The following is a 13,096-nucleotide window of genomic DNA, read 5'->3' as shown; positions in this document are numbered from 1 at the left end:
CCCTTGAGTGGATGATGTATTGAAAGGAGGAATTAAAATGTTTTATTCCCCTCCCACCACGCCCCACCTTGGGTTTCTCAATCTTGCACCAACTGGAATGTCAGAGAAACAGCGTCTCCCAGTGGCGTGGTGCAGACTTCGGTCTAAGTGCTTGGGGCCCATGGCCTGCCAACCTCACACTACAACTCCCACCATGCATCTCTTCCCCTCCGGCCTCTTAATAGGTATGGTAACTTGCGTTCTCGTGGGGCAACTTCCGCGCCTAGCACCGCAAAACGGCCAGAATTACGTCCGGAGCAGGGCGTCGCAAGGTTTGCTGGGAAACATATAACTCTAATTTTCTTCCGCCAGTTGATTAAATAGTCCCATAGTCACCTTGCGCAACGGAAAATAAACACGAAGAGCACCTTCCTACCCTAGATTTAAGTGGGAACACTGAATAATAAAGAAAGTTTGAGTAAAGTGGATTCCTGTTTTGGCGTGCGGCCTGGAGACATCTAGGGGGCGTGAGCGGAGGGATCTCACTCTATATAAGAGAGCCGGCCCCGTAGCCGCATCCTCTCTCGCCTCGGCGCTTCCAAGATGGTGAGTGCTAACGCGTGGGGAATAGCACGGGGCAGGGTGGAGACTGAGAGGGGCCGATTTTGAGATTGCGGGGAGGGTTGAAAGCTTGGACCGCGGTGGAAGAAAGGAGAGAGGGTATATTTATTCCCGGCTTGGAGGGCTCTACGGAGGGATTGGAGATCTGAGTCGCGCTTTCTTGGGGGTGGCCGGCAAGGAGTGTGGCCGGAAGGGGGCTAAGTCCGGGTAAGTTGCTTCTTCTTAATGGTATTTTCATCCTGACGCAGACCAAGAAAAGAAGGAACAACGGTCGTGCCAAAAAGGGCCGCGGCCACGTGCAGCCTATTCGCTGCACCAACTGTGCCCGATGCGTGCCCAAAGATAAGGCCATTAAGAAGTTCGTCATTCGGAACATCGTAGAGGCGGCAGCCGTCAGGGACATTTCTGAAGCGAGTGTTTTCGACGGTGAGTCCGCAGCGCGATATGTGCGAGTATACTGATATCTAAAACCACCTCCCGCCGCCACCCCCCATCCGTGGGCTCTGTTCTTTGGAGCATCTCCAGCACTTTTTTGCACTGTTAACGGTTGTTGTCGGTAGAGGAGAATGGTGTTTTTGCTGCGTTGTGTGCCCTTTTGAGCCCTGTCTGGACAGAGAGGGTTTTTTTCTTTTTTTGTGGTCTTGCACAGTCTTTGAATCTTATTTTGTGACTGTCTCTGTGGGGGATGAGATTCTAGAAGCACTTTCAGTGCTTATCCTGTATCAAAATTTGGGGAGCGCTGGCTGTAAAGGTGGTAAATATGAAAACCCTTTTGAATTGTTGGCAAACCTGTGGAAAGGAGTTTTTTTAAGAGTGGAAGGAGTCTAGGTGGGTTGATAAGGGTGATTTTTAGAGCGATATAGTGTCTGGTGTCGTCTTGTCGTTTTCTCTTTTTAAGACTTGTTAGATTACTTAGGTAATTGGGAATGGGGACAGAAGTAGGCATTAGGGCTGGCACAATTACTGAAGGAACTGCATTCCATCCTGTTGCATCTGTGGTGTGGATTTAGTCCCTGTGGTGACAGGATGAGTTGGTAGGGGAACATTCGTTTGTGAACTGTGTACCTGTGTTTAGGTATAAACCGAACAGTTGGATTTGGGAGTGAAATCTTGGAGGTATGCCGGACTTCTAAGTGCGTTTATTTTTGAGGGTTAGAAGGAACAAGGAAGAACAGGGCAAGGTGGGTACTGTATCTAATATCACAACTGTAATTATTTTTGTTTCATAGCCTACGTGCTTCCCAAGCTGTATGTGAAACTACATTACTGCGTGAGTTGTGCCATTCACAGCAAGGTAGTCAGGAATCGCTCTCGGGAAGCCCGTAAGGACCGGACACCTCCACCCCGATTTAGACCTGCGGTGAGTACCTTAAAGGAGTTATGGAAACTAGAGAGGTAGTTCAGTTTAGTCGCTCAGGCGTGTCTGACTCTTTGCGACCCCATGGACTACAGCGAGACTTCTCCAGTACATTTCAAAAGCATGTAGAAAGGCCTTTTGTGCGTTTTTTCTGGCAGTCGAAAATCAGATTATCTTCTAGTAGATAGACAGCTACACCAATTCTTAGTCTTCAGACTCTTGAATCCTTGGAGATAGGACTGTACTTTGCACATTAATCCATTTTTAAACCCATGGGAGAGCCAAGGATAGGCTGTGCCTACCTATAAACATCTCAAGAGACATCCCACAGCAGTTACATGGTCTGGATTTACTACTTGAATCTCGTTTTTATTAAGCAAAACCAGATCTGGGATTTAGTATCTGGGTCATGAAGATCTTTTTTGTTGGGGTAATAGAGGAAAGATAAATGAGGACAAGGAGTAGCAAATTAAGATCTCTGCCTATGGGTGGGGTCAACTAAGTCTGGTAAGATACACGCCTGAAACATTTGCTTTCAAGTTAGTCTGTTTCAGATTGAGTAGTGTCATCTTGCACATGTATCCATGCCTTTATGGACCAGATAATACACTGTTAGTGATGGGAGGGCAGTGGTCGGTTTTTTTGAGAAGGGGACATGTCCACTGATGGTTTTTTAATTCTTTGACTTTGTCTTTCAGGGTGCTGCCCCACGTCCTCCACCAAAGCCCATGTAAGGATCCAAGTCCTTAAAGACTGAAGAAATACTGGTGTCTCTGAAAAGACAATAAAATGGAAATTATACTTTATGTAGCATGTTGAATATATGTTGCCAGATGGAGTGGGGGTTGTGTACATTTGGTCTCCCCAGTTTGCGTAGCTTAGGGGTGGGGGTGAGGAATTAGGGCATCTGTGTTTGATTAATTCAGCCTCGCAAATGGTTTAAGTTGGTGTCTTTAAAATGGGGAGGAAACTAGCAGAGTGAGGAGTGCATCAGGAAGTCACTTAGGCTAAGGTGTGCATTCCTCTTGTGGCAACATGAAGACTTTAATAAACGTCCACAACTTGGATAAGGGGATCTGTATTTAGGTCCTTAACCTCAGGTCAAGTTTACATGCCTACCTTGGTCTGCTGCTAAGCTAATCACCCAGCCTTCATCTTTCTGTGGTACATTGCTTTATGGGGTGACAATGCCCTGAATGCCAGGCATTCGTAGAAATTTGTGGAAGTCCCATATGAGGGGGGTTTTGCAAAAAGTCTGGGAAAAGGCTGTAGTCTGTGTGACAATGGCTCATTTGTCTCAGAGTTCAGAAATTAGAGTTCCCAGCTAGCAATACACGGTTGACCCTTTAACAGCATGGGTTTAACTGCAGGGGGTGGGGTGGTTTTGTTTTTAGTAAATACTATGCGATTCACAGTTGGTTGAAACCTTAAGTGTGAAAGTACAGACAGATTCAAAAGACTAACTCTAAAATATATGGATTTTTGAAGAGATGGTGCCCCTAACCAGTGCTTTGTTCAAGGGTCAAATGTACACGTATATTTGAAAAATTTATATGTAAATGTTTGCTAAGGCCTTTGCTGGTTAGGTTATATGATTTTTTTTCCTTAAGCTAAACTAGTAGCTTGGAAGTTTTGATTAAAGTACACATTGTTCTGGGAAACAAGTTTTTGCAATGTTTATATTCAAAGGATATGATAACAAAGAAGGGGTGGAGTGTTTGGAGCATAATGGTGGTCCTATTAATGGGAGAACCTTTAAAGAAACCCAGTTGGAAATTGTTGATCCTGTCTTGTGGTCCGCATACCCATGCATGTGCTGAAACAGCTGTGGCAAGTCCTGGATTTGTTAGAACACTGTAGGTGTGGGTTTCCATCCTGTCGGGAGACTCCCCCCCAGTATCTGTGCTCCTTCATTCCTCTACATTTGTGACTCCCTTAACACCAAGGATAAAACATTGGATAGAAGAAAGTCCCATTCATGGTGAAAACAATGGTAAACCTGGTGGTCCCAAATCCCAGTTTGCTCAGTAAAACCAGGTTCAAGCAGTAAATCTGGGCCATGTAACTGCTGTGAGATACCTCTTGAGATGTTTATAGGTAGGTACAGCCTATCCTTGGCTCTCCCATGGGTTTAAAAATGGGTTAATGGGCAAAGTACAGTCCTATCTTCAAGGATTCAAGAGCCTGAAGGCTAAGAATTGGTGTAGCTGTCTACTGACTTTTGACTGCCAGAAAAAACTCACAAAAGGACTCCACATGCTTCAGGCTTTAAAATAGCCCCACCCCACCTTCCAGTCTACCACCAGTTGCAAAGTTGTGTCTAATGGGCAATAGGATATCTAATGTTCCATCCGTGTTAAAGTTTAAGTCCTATGTAGACATCCATAATTTATCTTAGGAAAGAAAGCCACATATATCAGAAGTGACCCACGGGTCATTTTCAGATGTTTGCACTGCAAAATCAGTGGCCTGTTCTTAAGGTCTTGTGGGCTGACAATTTTAGTAGTTGGTCACAAAAGAGATGATAAAGATCTTTGAGCCCTTACCTCTTACCCCTCACCCCCAGCTTGTTTTAATGGACTATTAGAAGTGGGAGAATTGCAGTCTTACCACCTCACCTCTAACGTTTCTGGTGAAGAGTATTCAAGCCAGGTAGAAGCTTCAGGGTTCTTCAGTCGTTGGTCCAATGTCCACCTGTGAGGTTATTGGATTTCAGGTCAGTTCCCTGTGGTAACCAGGTTTCCTTGAGGTCCTGGACCATCCTTTCCTTCAACCTCAATTCCTGGCTCTTTTGTTTGCCTATCTCTCAATAACTTAGCATGTATGGGTACTTTGTTTGAGTCCAAGTTCTCTGTAACAGGCATTTGACTGCCTCATGATCAGTGGCTAGACTGCTCCCAATGCAGGAGGCCTGGGTTCAATCCCTGGTTAGGGAACTAGTTCCCACATGCTGCAGCTAGGAGTTTGAAAGTTACAACTAAAAAGATCCTGTGTGTGCAGTGAAGACCTGGCACAGCTAAATAAAATTCTAGTTGATTTAAGAGAGCTGACTTCTTAATGTAAATCTCACCTCATACTTGGAACTATGCGACCTTGGGTAAGTTCAGTTCAGTTCAGTCGTTCAGTTGTGTCTGACTCTGCGACCCCATGAACCACAGCACTTCAGGCCTCCCTGTCCATCACCAACTCCCGGAGTCTACCCAAACCCATGTCCATTGAGTCAGTGATGCCATCCAGCCATCTCATCGTCTGTCGTCCCCTTCTGCCCCCAATCCTTCCCAGCATTAGGGTCTTATACAGTGAGTCAACTCTTCGCATGAGGTGGCCAAAGTATTGGAGTTTAAGCCTCAAAATCAGTCCTTCCAATGAACACCCAGGACTGATCTTTAGGATGGACTGGTTGGATCTTGCAGTCCAAGGGACTCTTGAGAGTACTCTCCAACACCACACTGGGTGAGTTACCTAACCTCTGTCTTCAATTTTCTAATCTTCAGGAAAGTCATTCCTATATCAGTATTTTGATGTGGCTTAAGTGATACAAAATGATCTTTTATTCAAGAAATATTGAGAACCTACTATGTGCCAACATTTCTAAATGCTAAAGACATAAGTGGTGACCAAGACCCTGGTCTCAGAGCATTGCATTTTAGTTGGGGAAGAGTGTGAGGGTGTTTAGGCCTGAGGAAGGGCTATAGTTTTATATAAGATGGCCTAGTAAGGTTGATAGATAACAATTAGAAAAAGTGAAAGAGAAGCCATTTACATAAATGGAGAAATAGCTCTCTGGCAGAGATAATAACAACTACCAATGCCCAGAGGCAAGAGTATCCCTCGGTTCAATTCAGTCACAGTCGTGTCTGATCCTTTGCAACCCCATGGACTGCATGGCACCAGGCTTCCCTGTCCATCACCAACTCCCCGAGAAATTCATGTCCATCGAGTCGGTGATGCAGTCTAACCATCTCATCCTCTTGTCGTGCTCTTCTCCCACCTTCATTTCCCAGCATCAGGGTCTTTTCCAATGAGTCAGCTCTTCGCATCAGGTGGCCAAAGTATTAGAACTTCAGCTTCAGCATCAGTCCTTCCAATGAATATTCAGGACTGATTTCCTTAAGGATTGACTGGTTGGATCTCCTTGCAGTTCAAGGGACACTCAAAAGTCATCTCCAACACCACAGTTCAAAAACATCAGTTCTTCAGCGCTCAGTTTTCTTTATGGTCCAACCCTCACATCCATACATGACTGCTGGAAAAACCATAGCTTTGAGTAGACGGACCTTTATTAGCACCTGGCATGTCACAAAAAGCAAAGCAGTCAGTGGCTGAATTCCAGTGCACTGGGCGAAAGTGGTTCAGGTCTAAAATCCTTTATTTGAAATCCTTGAAAACTTACTTGCATTGGAATTACTTTTTGATTTTAGAACGGTAATACAGACCATACACTATTTAATAGATAACATTCTCAAAGTGACGTGAAAGTGTTAGTTGCTCAGTCGTGTCCAACTCTGCAACCCCATGGACTGTAGCCCCCAGGCTCCTCTGTCCTTGGCATTCTCCAGGCAAGAATATTGGAGTGGGATCCTTTAAGGGATCTTCCCAACACAGGGATAGAACCCGGGTCTCCTGCATAGCAGACTGAGCCACCATGGAAACCCAAAGTGATCTGGGGCAGCACCGAACAGTAGGGTTGCTGCTGCTGCTACGTCGCTCAGTCGTGTCCGACTCTGTGCAACCCCATAGATGGCAGCCACTAGGCTCCCCCATCCCTGGGATTCTCCAGGCAAGAACACTAGAGTGGGTTGCCATGTCCTTCTCCAATGCATGGAAGTGAAAAGGGAAAGTGAAGTCGCTCAGTCGCTCACTCTTAGTGACCACATGGACTGCAGCCCACCAGGCTCCTCCATCCATGGGATTTTCCAGGCAAGAGTACTGGAGTGGGGTGCCATTGCCTTCTCCGAGGGTTTCTGCAGTAAAATACAAAAATGGTCATGTTAAGTAGAAAAAAGGAAGACTATATTTCATGCCAGGTTTTGCTGCCATGAGTTAAAAAAATCTTGAGTTTTAGAGCTGTTTTGTTTTTTCAGTTGCAAACAAGGGATTGTGTAACTGGTACACAAAGTTAAGAGAAGACAGGTCCAGAGGACGGCCCTGGTGGTCCAGTGGTTAAGAATCCACCTTACAGTGCAGGGGACACAAGTTCAATTTCTGATCCAGGAACTAAGATCCCATGGGCGATGCTGAGGGGCAACTAAACCCCAAAGCTACAACTTCTGAGCCCAAGTGCTCTGCAGTCCACATGCCACAATGAAGATACTGTGTGCTGCAACAAAGACCCAACGCGGCCAGCAGATAGACAAATACTAAAAAATATAATAAAAGACAGGTCCAGATCACATGGGGCCTTTTAGGCCCTGGCAGACTCTGGACTCTACTCAAAGTCTGATAGTAAACAGTGAGATATCACTTCACACTACTAAGACAGCTATAATAATAATAATAAAGTGCTGGTGATAGTGTGGTGAAACTGGAACCTTTACACACTTCTGATAAAAATGTAAAATGGTGTAACCACTTTGGAAAACAATCTGGTAGTTTCCTAAAAAAATTCAATGGGGAGTTACCATATCACCCAGTATTCCATGTACCCAAAAGAACATGAAACTTACATGTATCCACACAAAGACTTGTACATGAATGTTCAGAACAGCATGATAGCCGAAAAATAGGAAAAAATGTCCATCAACTGCTGACTGTATAAATAGATCAATAAAGACAGAAAATAGATAAGGGATAGGAAGGTGGAGGAAAGGGGACCAGTTGTTAAATGGTATGGGATTTCTTTTAGAGGTAATGAAAATATTCTGAAATTGCGGTACAGTTGCACAGTTCTGTGAACCTATTAAAAACTACTGAGTTGCACATTTTATGTGGGTGATGTGAATTAGTGTGGCACATGAATTACGGCTCAATAAAGCTATTACAAAAATATATCACACAAAAACTGTGATAGTAATCTATTGGAGAATTTTTTTTTTTCTATTGGAGAATTTTGAGCAGAGCAGTGACATGATCTGACTGATCTAGTCAGTTCATAAAAAATACTAGCTATTCTTTTTCTTTTTTTTCTTCCAGTTTTTTTGAAATATAATTAACATACAACACGGTATGAGTTTAAGGTGTATAGCATAACGATTTGACTTAACATAAATCAGAAATCACTACCACAATAGTGAACACTGTCTCATTTAAATACAAAATTAAAGAAATATTTTTTTCCCTGTGATGAGAACTCTTAGGATTTACTCTCTTAACATCTTTCATATATAACATACAGCAATGTTAATTATATTTATCATGTACATTACATCCCTAGTACTTATCTATCTTATAACTGGAAATTTGTGCCTGTGACCACCTTCATCCAATCCCCCCTCCCCTCATGCCCAGCTATCCTTCTTCTGATAATTTTGTTTGGTTGGTTTGGGGCCATGCTGCACAGCATGTGGGATCTTATTAATAGTTCCCCCGCAAGGGATCATCCCTGTGTGCACCCTGCAGTGGAAGCATGGAGTCTTAACCACTGGACCACCAGGGAAGTCCCTCTGATTCTTTTTCTTATATCATAGGTACCTCTGGAGGCCAGATGAGTTTCTCCCAAATGTCAGGCATTTTTGTACCTCTTGCTATTTCTGGTGTAGATATAGTCATTTTCTTTAAATTGACTCACTTTTCATATATGCTTATTATTATTTGCTGCAAAAAGCTTTATTGTTTCCATTTGGTCATATGTTTATTATTAAAGAAAAAAATTGTATCAGTATTCCTCCTGGAAAACTAACAACTCTTAGAAGGTAATTTTTAAACTCTATAGTGTTTAAATTTGGGGTCCACCGGGGACTTCCTTGGTGGTCCAGTGGTCAAGAATCCGACTGCCAATGCAGAACATGGGTTTGATCCATGGTCTGGGAAATAGGATCCCACATGCCACCAGGCAACTAAGCCTCAGTATTGTATACTGAGGCTGAGAGCCCTAGAGCCTGTGCTCCACAACAAGAGAGCCCACTGCAACTCACAGCAACAAAGAGCCTGTGCACCACAACACAGGGCAGTCAAAAATAAATAATTTATAAAAGGGTTCATCACTAATTTTTATCACCAAAATGGTACAAGAAACTGGTAGCATCCCAAGAATGTCCCTGGGAAGTGCTTCACAAAGTCAGGGGCAATGTCTAGATGGTCAGTCATATTGCCCGACATACAGCAGGAGCTCAACATTGGTGGATGAATAAATATGCTTGACCAATGGAAAAGTCAGGGGCTAATGAAATAATTTCCCTTGTAGAATCACCCCTACCATTTAAATACAATGCACAGCATGATTCAGAGTGCCTGGGATTAGGTCTGGAAATTTGCAAATTAACAGCATCCCCCCAAAATTCTGACACAATTGGTTTGCAGACCACACTTTGAAAAATATTAAAGAATTGTTCTAGAGAAAGAAGAAGACTATGCGTGATTGATTTGCTCTAGTTTGAGAATATAAACATGGAAATCATGGTGCTCTTTCAGTCATGGCTGATTGGTGGATGGAGGAGTCCAAGATCAACCGAGAGAAAAGGAAAGCCAAAAAGGAACTGATTGGGAAAAATAAGAGTGACTGAGGGACTCAGAGTCTTGAGCAAAAGGACAAATTCAGAAGTTATGGTATAGGGGAAGTGGCTGGGTCCCCCTTCACAACTAGTTATAATGCAAAAAGTAAGGAATTCAAAAAGTGCAAAAGCATACAGGGTGAAAATAACTTAAATACCTCCAGCTATACAGGAGATAAACTTTTATAGCTTGTTTCCTGAATAAATAGATATACTATAAGCAAATACAGGGCTTCCCAGGTGGCATCACAGTAAAGAACCTGCCTGCCAAAGCAGGAGATACAAGAGACGCAGGTTTGATTCCTGGATTGGGAAGATCCCCTGAAGGAAGACCTGGCAACCCACTCCAGGATTCTTCCTGGAGAATCCCATGGACAGAGGAGCCTGGCGGACTACAGTCCATAGGATCACAAAGAGTCGGGTGTGACTAAAGTGACTTAGCATGCAGCACACAAGCAAATACATATATTTACACATTGTGTGAGTGTGCTCAGTTGCTCAGTCATATCAGACTCTTTCTGCCCCTATGGACTGTAGCCCTCCAGGCTCCTCTGTCCATGGGATTCTCCAGGCAAGAATACTAGAGTGGGTTGCCATTTCCTCCTCCAGGGGATCTGCCTGACCCAGGGATCAAGCTCACGTCTGTGTCTCCTTCATTGGCAGGTGGGTTCTTTACCAATAAGCCACCTGGGAAACCCAGACACATGGTGGCACACTATATACTGCAGGGGAAGAAAATTGGGACTTCCCTGGTGGTCCAGTGGTTAGGGCTCTGCACTTTCACGGCAGGGGAATGGGTTCCCTCCCCTGTCAGGGAATTAAGATCCTGCAAGCTGTGCAACACAGCAATAAATACAAAATATTGAAAATATTTATCTTTTTTTGTCCCTGACTAGGCACTGAACCCTCAGAAGTGAAAGTGCTGAGTCCTAACCACTAGAAAGCAACATGCCACTCTCTGAAATGATGCTTTTGAACTGTGATATTGGAGAAGATTCTTGAGAGTCCGTTGGACTGCAAGGAAATCAAACCTAGTCAGATTGTGCAAGCTGGGATTTCCCTGGTTGTCCAGCAGCTAAGACTCCACGTTCCCAGGGTAGGAGACTGGATTGTGGCTCAGCAGTAAAGAATCTGCCTGCCAAACAGGAGACATGGGTTTGAGCCCCCAGTTGGGAAGATCCCCTGGAGAAGGAAATGGTAACCCACTCCAGTATTCTTGCCTGGAGAATTACATGGGCAGAGAAGCCTGGCAGGTTACAGCCCATGGGGTCTCAAAAGAGTTGGAGAGGACATAGCAACTAAACAACAACAGCAACAGTTAACTAGATCCCATGTGCTGAAACTAAAAATCTCTCATGCTGCAACGAAGATCGAAGATCCCTCATGCCACAACTGAGACCTGGTGCAGTTGAATAAATGAATACGTAAAAAGATCCTGCAACTGGGGCTGTGGGGGCAGGAAGCAGAGAGTTGCCATTACTGGTCAAGAGTCCCTTTGGGAGAACCAGGTTTCCTTTAGAGCAGATGGTGAAGGGTGTTAAAGTTGGGGGTTTTTACTGATAATGAACCCTGAGGTCTAGAGGGCCATGAAAATGTTTCAGGAGATGAAGAAAAAAAATGGGATCAGAAATGACTGCATGGGCATTTGAACCTGGGAGATGTCTGAAGGGTGACCTGAAGTCCTAGGCTCCTTATGGTGACCTCACTGCACATGAACAAGGATGAGGGCCACGGTACAGTGAGTCTTGGTACTATGACTCCTGGCAGACATTATGGCTCACAAGCCCCACATGCAGTGGGGCACTGAGTCCCAGCTCACCTGTCTACGGGGACCCAGACAAATGCTTTTGTCTCCTGCATCGCAGGTGGATTCTTTACCCACTGAGCCACCAGGGAAGCCCTGAACCTTCATACATTCATTTAAAAATAGTAGTAGCTGTATAGCACAGGAAACTCTAGTCAGTGCTCTGTGGTGACCTAAATGGGAAGGCAATCCAGAAGAGGGATATAGGTTTATGTATAGCTGATTCACTTTGCTGTGCAGTAGAAACTCTGGAGGAGGGCATGGCAACCCACTTCAGTATTCTTACTTGGAAAATCCCATGGACAGGTGAGCCTGGCAGGCTATCGTCCTTGGGGTTGCAAAAGAGCCGGACACGACTGACTGTATTCACAGGAGAAACTGACTCAATGTAGAGCAACTATACTGCAATAAAAATTTAAAAAATAAATAAATAATAAAAATGGTAGTAGTAGCTATTCCACAGGACTGTTTTGAGAATAAAATAATATATGCAAGGGACTTTGCATAAAACCTGCTAGGTAATGTAGCATTACAACTAGTGATACTTATTATTCCTGGCCCAGTCTTCAGCTTTGCATGTTTTTAAAACTCAGATTTTATATATTTATTTACTGAGTCAACTTAAAAAAAATAAATTTCTGTATTTATTTATGTATTTTTGTCTGTGCTAGTTCTTCATTGCCCCGCAGGCTTTTCTCTAGGTTCGGAGATGGGGGCTCCCATTTAGCTGTGGTGTGGGGGCTCCTCGTTGCCATGGTTTCTCTTGTTGTAGCTTCCAGGCTCTAGGGCACAGGCTTAATAATTGTGGTGCAAGGGCTTAGTTGTTCTGAGGCATGTGGGATCTTCTCAGAACCAGGGATTGAACCTGTATACCTGGCATTGGCAGGCGGATTCTTTACCACTGAGCCACCAAGGAAGCCCAAAAAACTCAATTTAAAAAATAGCTTTATTGGGAGCTTCCCTGGCAGTCTAGTGGTTCCCCTACAGGGGCCACAAGTTCAGTCCCTGGTCTGGAAACTAAAATCCCGCAAGGCAGGAGGCATGGCCAAAAAAAACGCTTTATTGAAGGTAATTGATATACAATAAATTATAGATATTTAAAGTGTACTATTGGAAAAATTTTGACATATGTGTTCCTATGAAACCATCACAAAACTCAGGATAATGAACATATAGGTCACCCCAAAAGTTTCTTCCTCCTTTGTAATCTCACTATCCTGTAACTCCCAGTACCACACCCAGCCAATCACTAATCTACTTTTTGTCACTATATATTGGTTTGCATTTTTTAGAATTTTATATCAATGAAATCCTACAGTAGATACTTCTTTGCCTTGGCTTTTTTTTCACTCAATTATTTTGAGATTCTTCACTATTGCATGTATCAGTGGTTGTTTCATTTTTATTCCTGAGTAGGATTTCATTTTATAAATATCCCAGTTTGTTTATCCATTCACCTGCTGATGGGCATTTGTGTGTGTTTCTAATTCTTGACTACTATAAATAAAGCTGTTACAAACATTTATGTACAGTTTGTGTGGACATATGTTTTTATTTCTCGGTATGAATACCTAGGAATGGAAGCAGTGAATGAGTCACACTGTAGGTATATACTTAACTTTTTAAAAAACTGCCAAATTGTTTTCCAAAAGTGATTGTATCATTTTACATTCCTACCAGCAGTGT

The 13,096-nt window shown here is 43.5% G+C and overlaps 1 protein-coding gene across 1 annotated transcript; it reads left to right on the top strand.

The window, feature by feature from the left end:
* Positions 1–246: 246 nt before the first annotated feature.
* Positions 247–2,763, top strand: RPS26 (ribosomal protein S26). The gene is made up of 4 exons (XM_069581023.1): positions 247–585; positions 849–1,026; positions 1,830–1,960; positions 2,656–2,763. The coding sequence occupies exons 1-4, from the start codon at positions 583–585 to the stop codon at positions 2,689–2,691; spliced, it is 348 nt and encodes a 115-aa protein (XP_069437124.1). The 5' UTR covers positions 247–582; the 3' UTR covers positions 2,692–2,763.
* The last annotated feature ends 10,333 nt before the right edge of the window (positions 2,764–13,096 follow it).

Source organism: Ovis canadensis, chromosome 3 (genome assembly GCF_042477335.2).
Source record: "Ovis canadensis isolate MfBH-ARS-UI-01 breed Bighorn chromosome 3, ARS-UI_OviCan_v2, whole genome shotgun sequence".
Lineage (NCBI taxonomy): Eukaryota > Metazoa > Chordata > Mammalia > Artiodactyla > Bovidae > Ovis > Ovis canadensis.
The sequence above is the reverse complement of the archived record's forward strand: the minus strand, read 5'-3'. Positions and strand labels throughout refer to the sequence as shown.

Excerpts from the sequence above, each read along its gene's own strand:
- RPS26 (XM_069581023.1), top strand. Across the intron at positions 1,027-1,829 it reads TGAAGCGAGTGTTTTCGACG|CCTACGTGCTTCCCAAGCTG; the intron begins GTGAGTCCGCAG and ends TTTGTTTCATAG. Across the intron at positions 1,961-2,655 it reads CACCCCGATTTAGACCTGCG|GGTGCTGCCCCACGTCCTCC; the intron begins GTGAGTACCTTA and ends TTTGTCTTTCAG.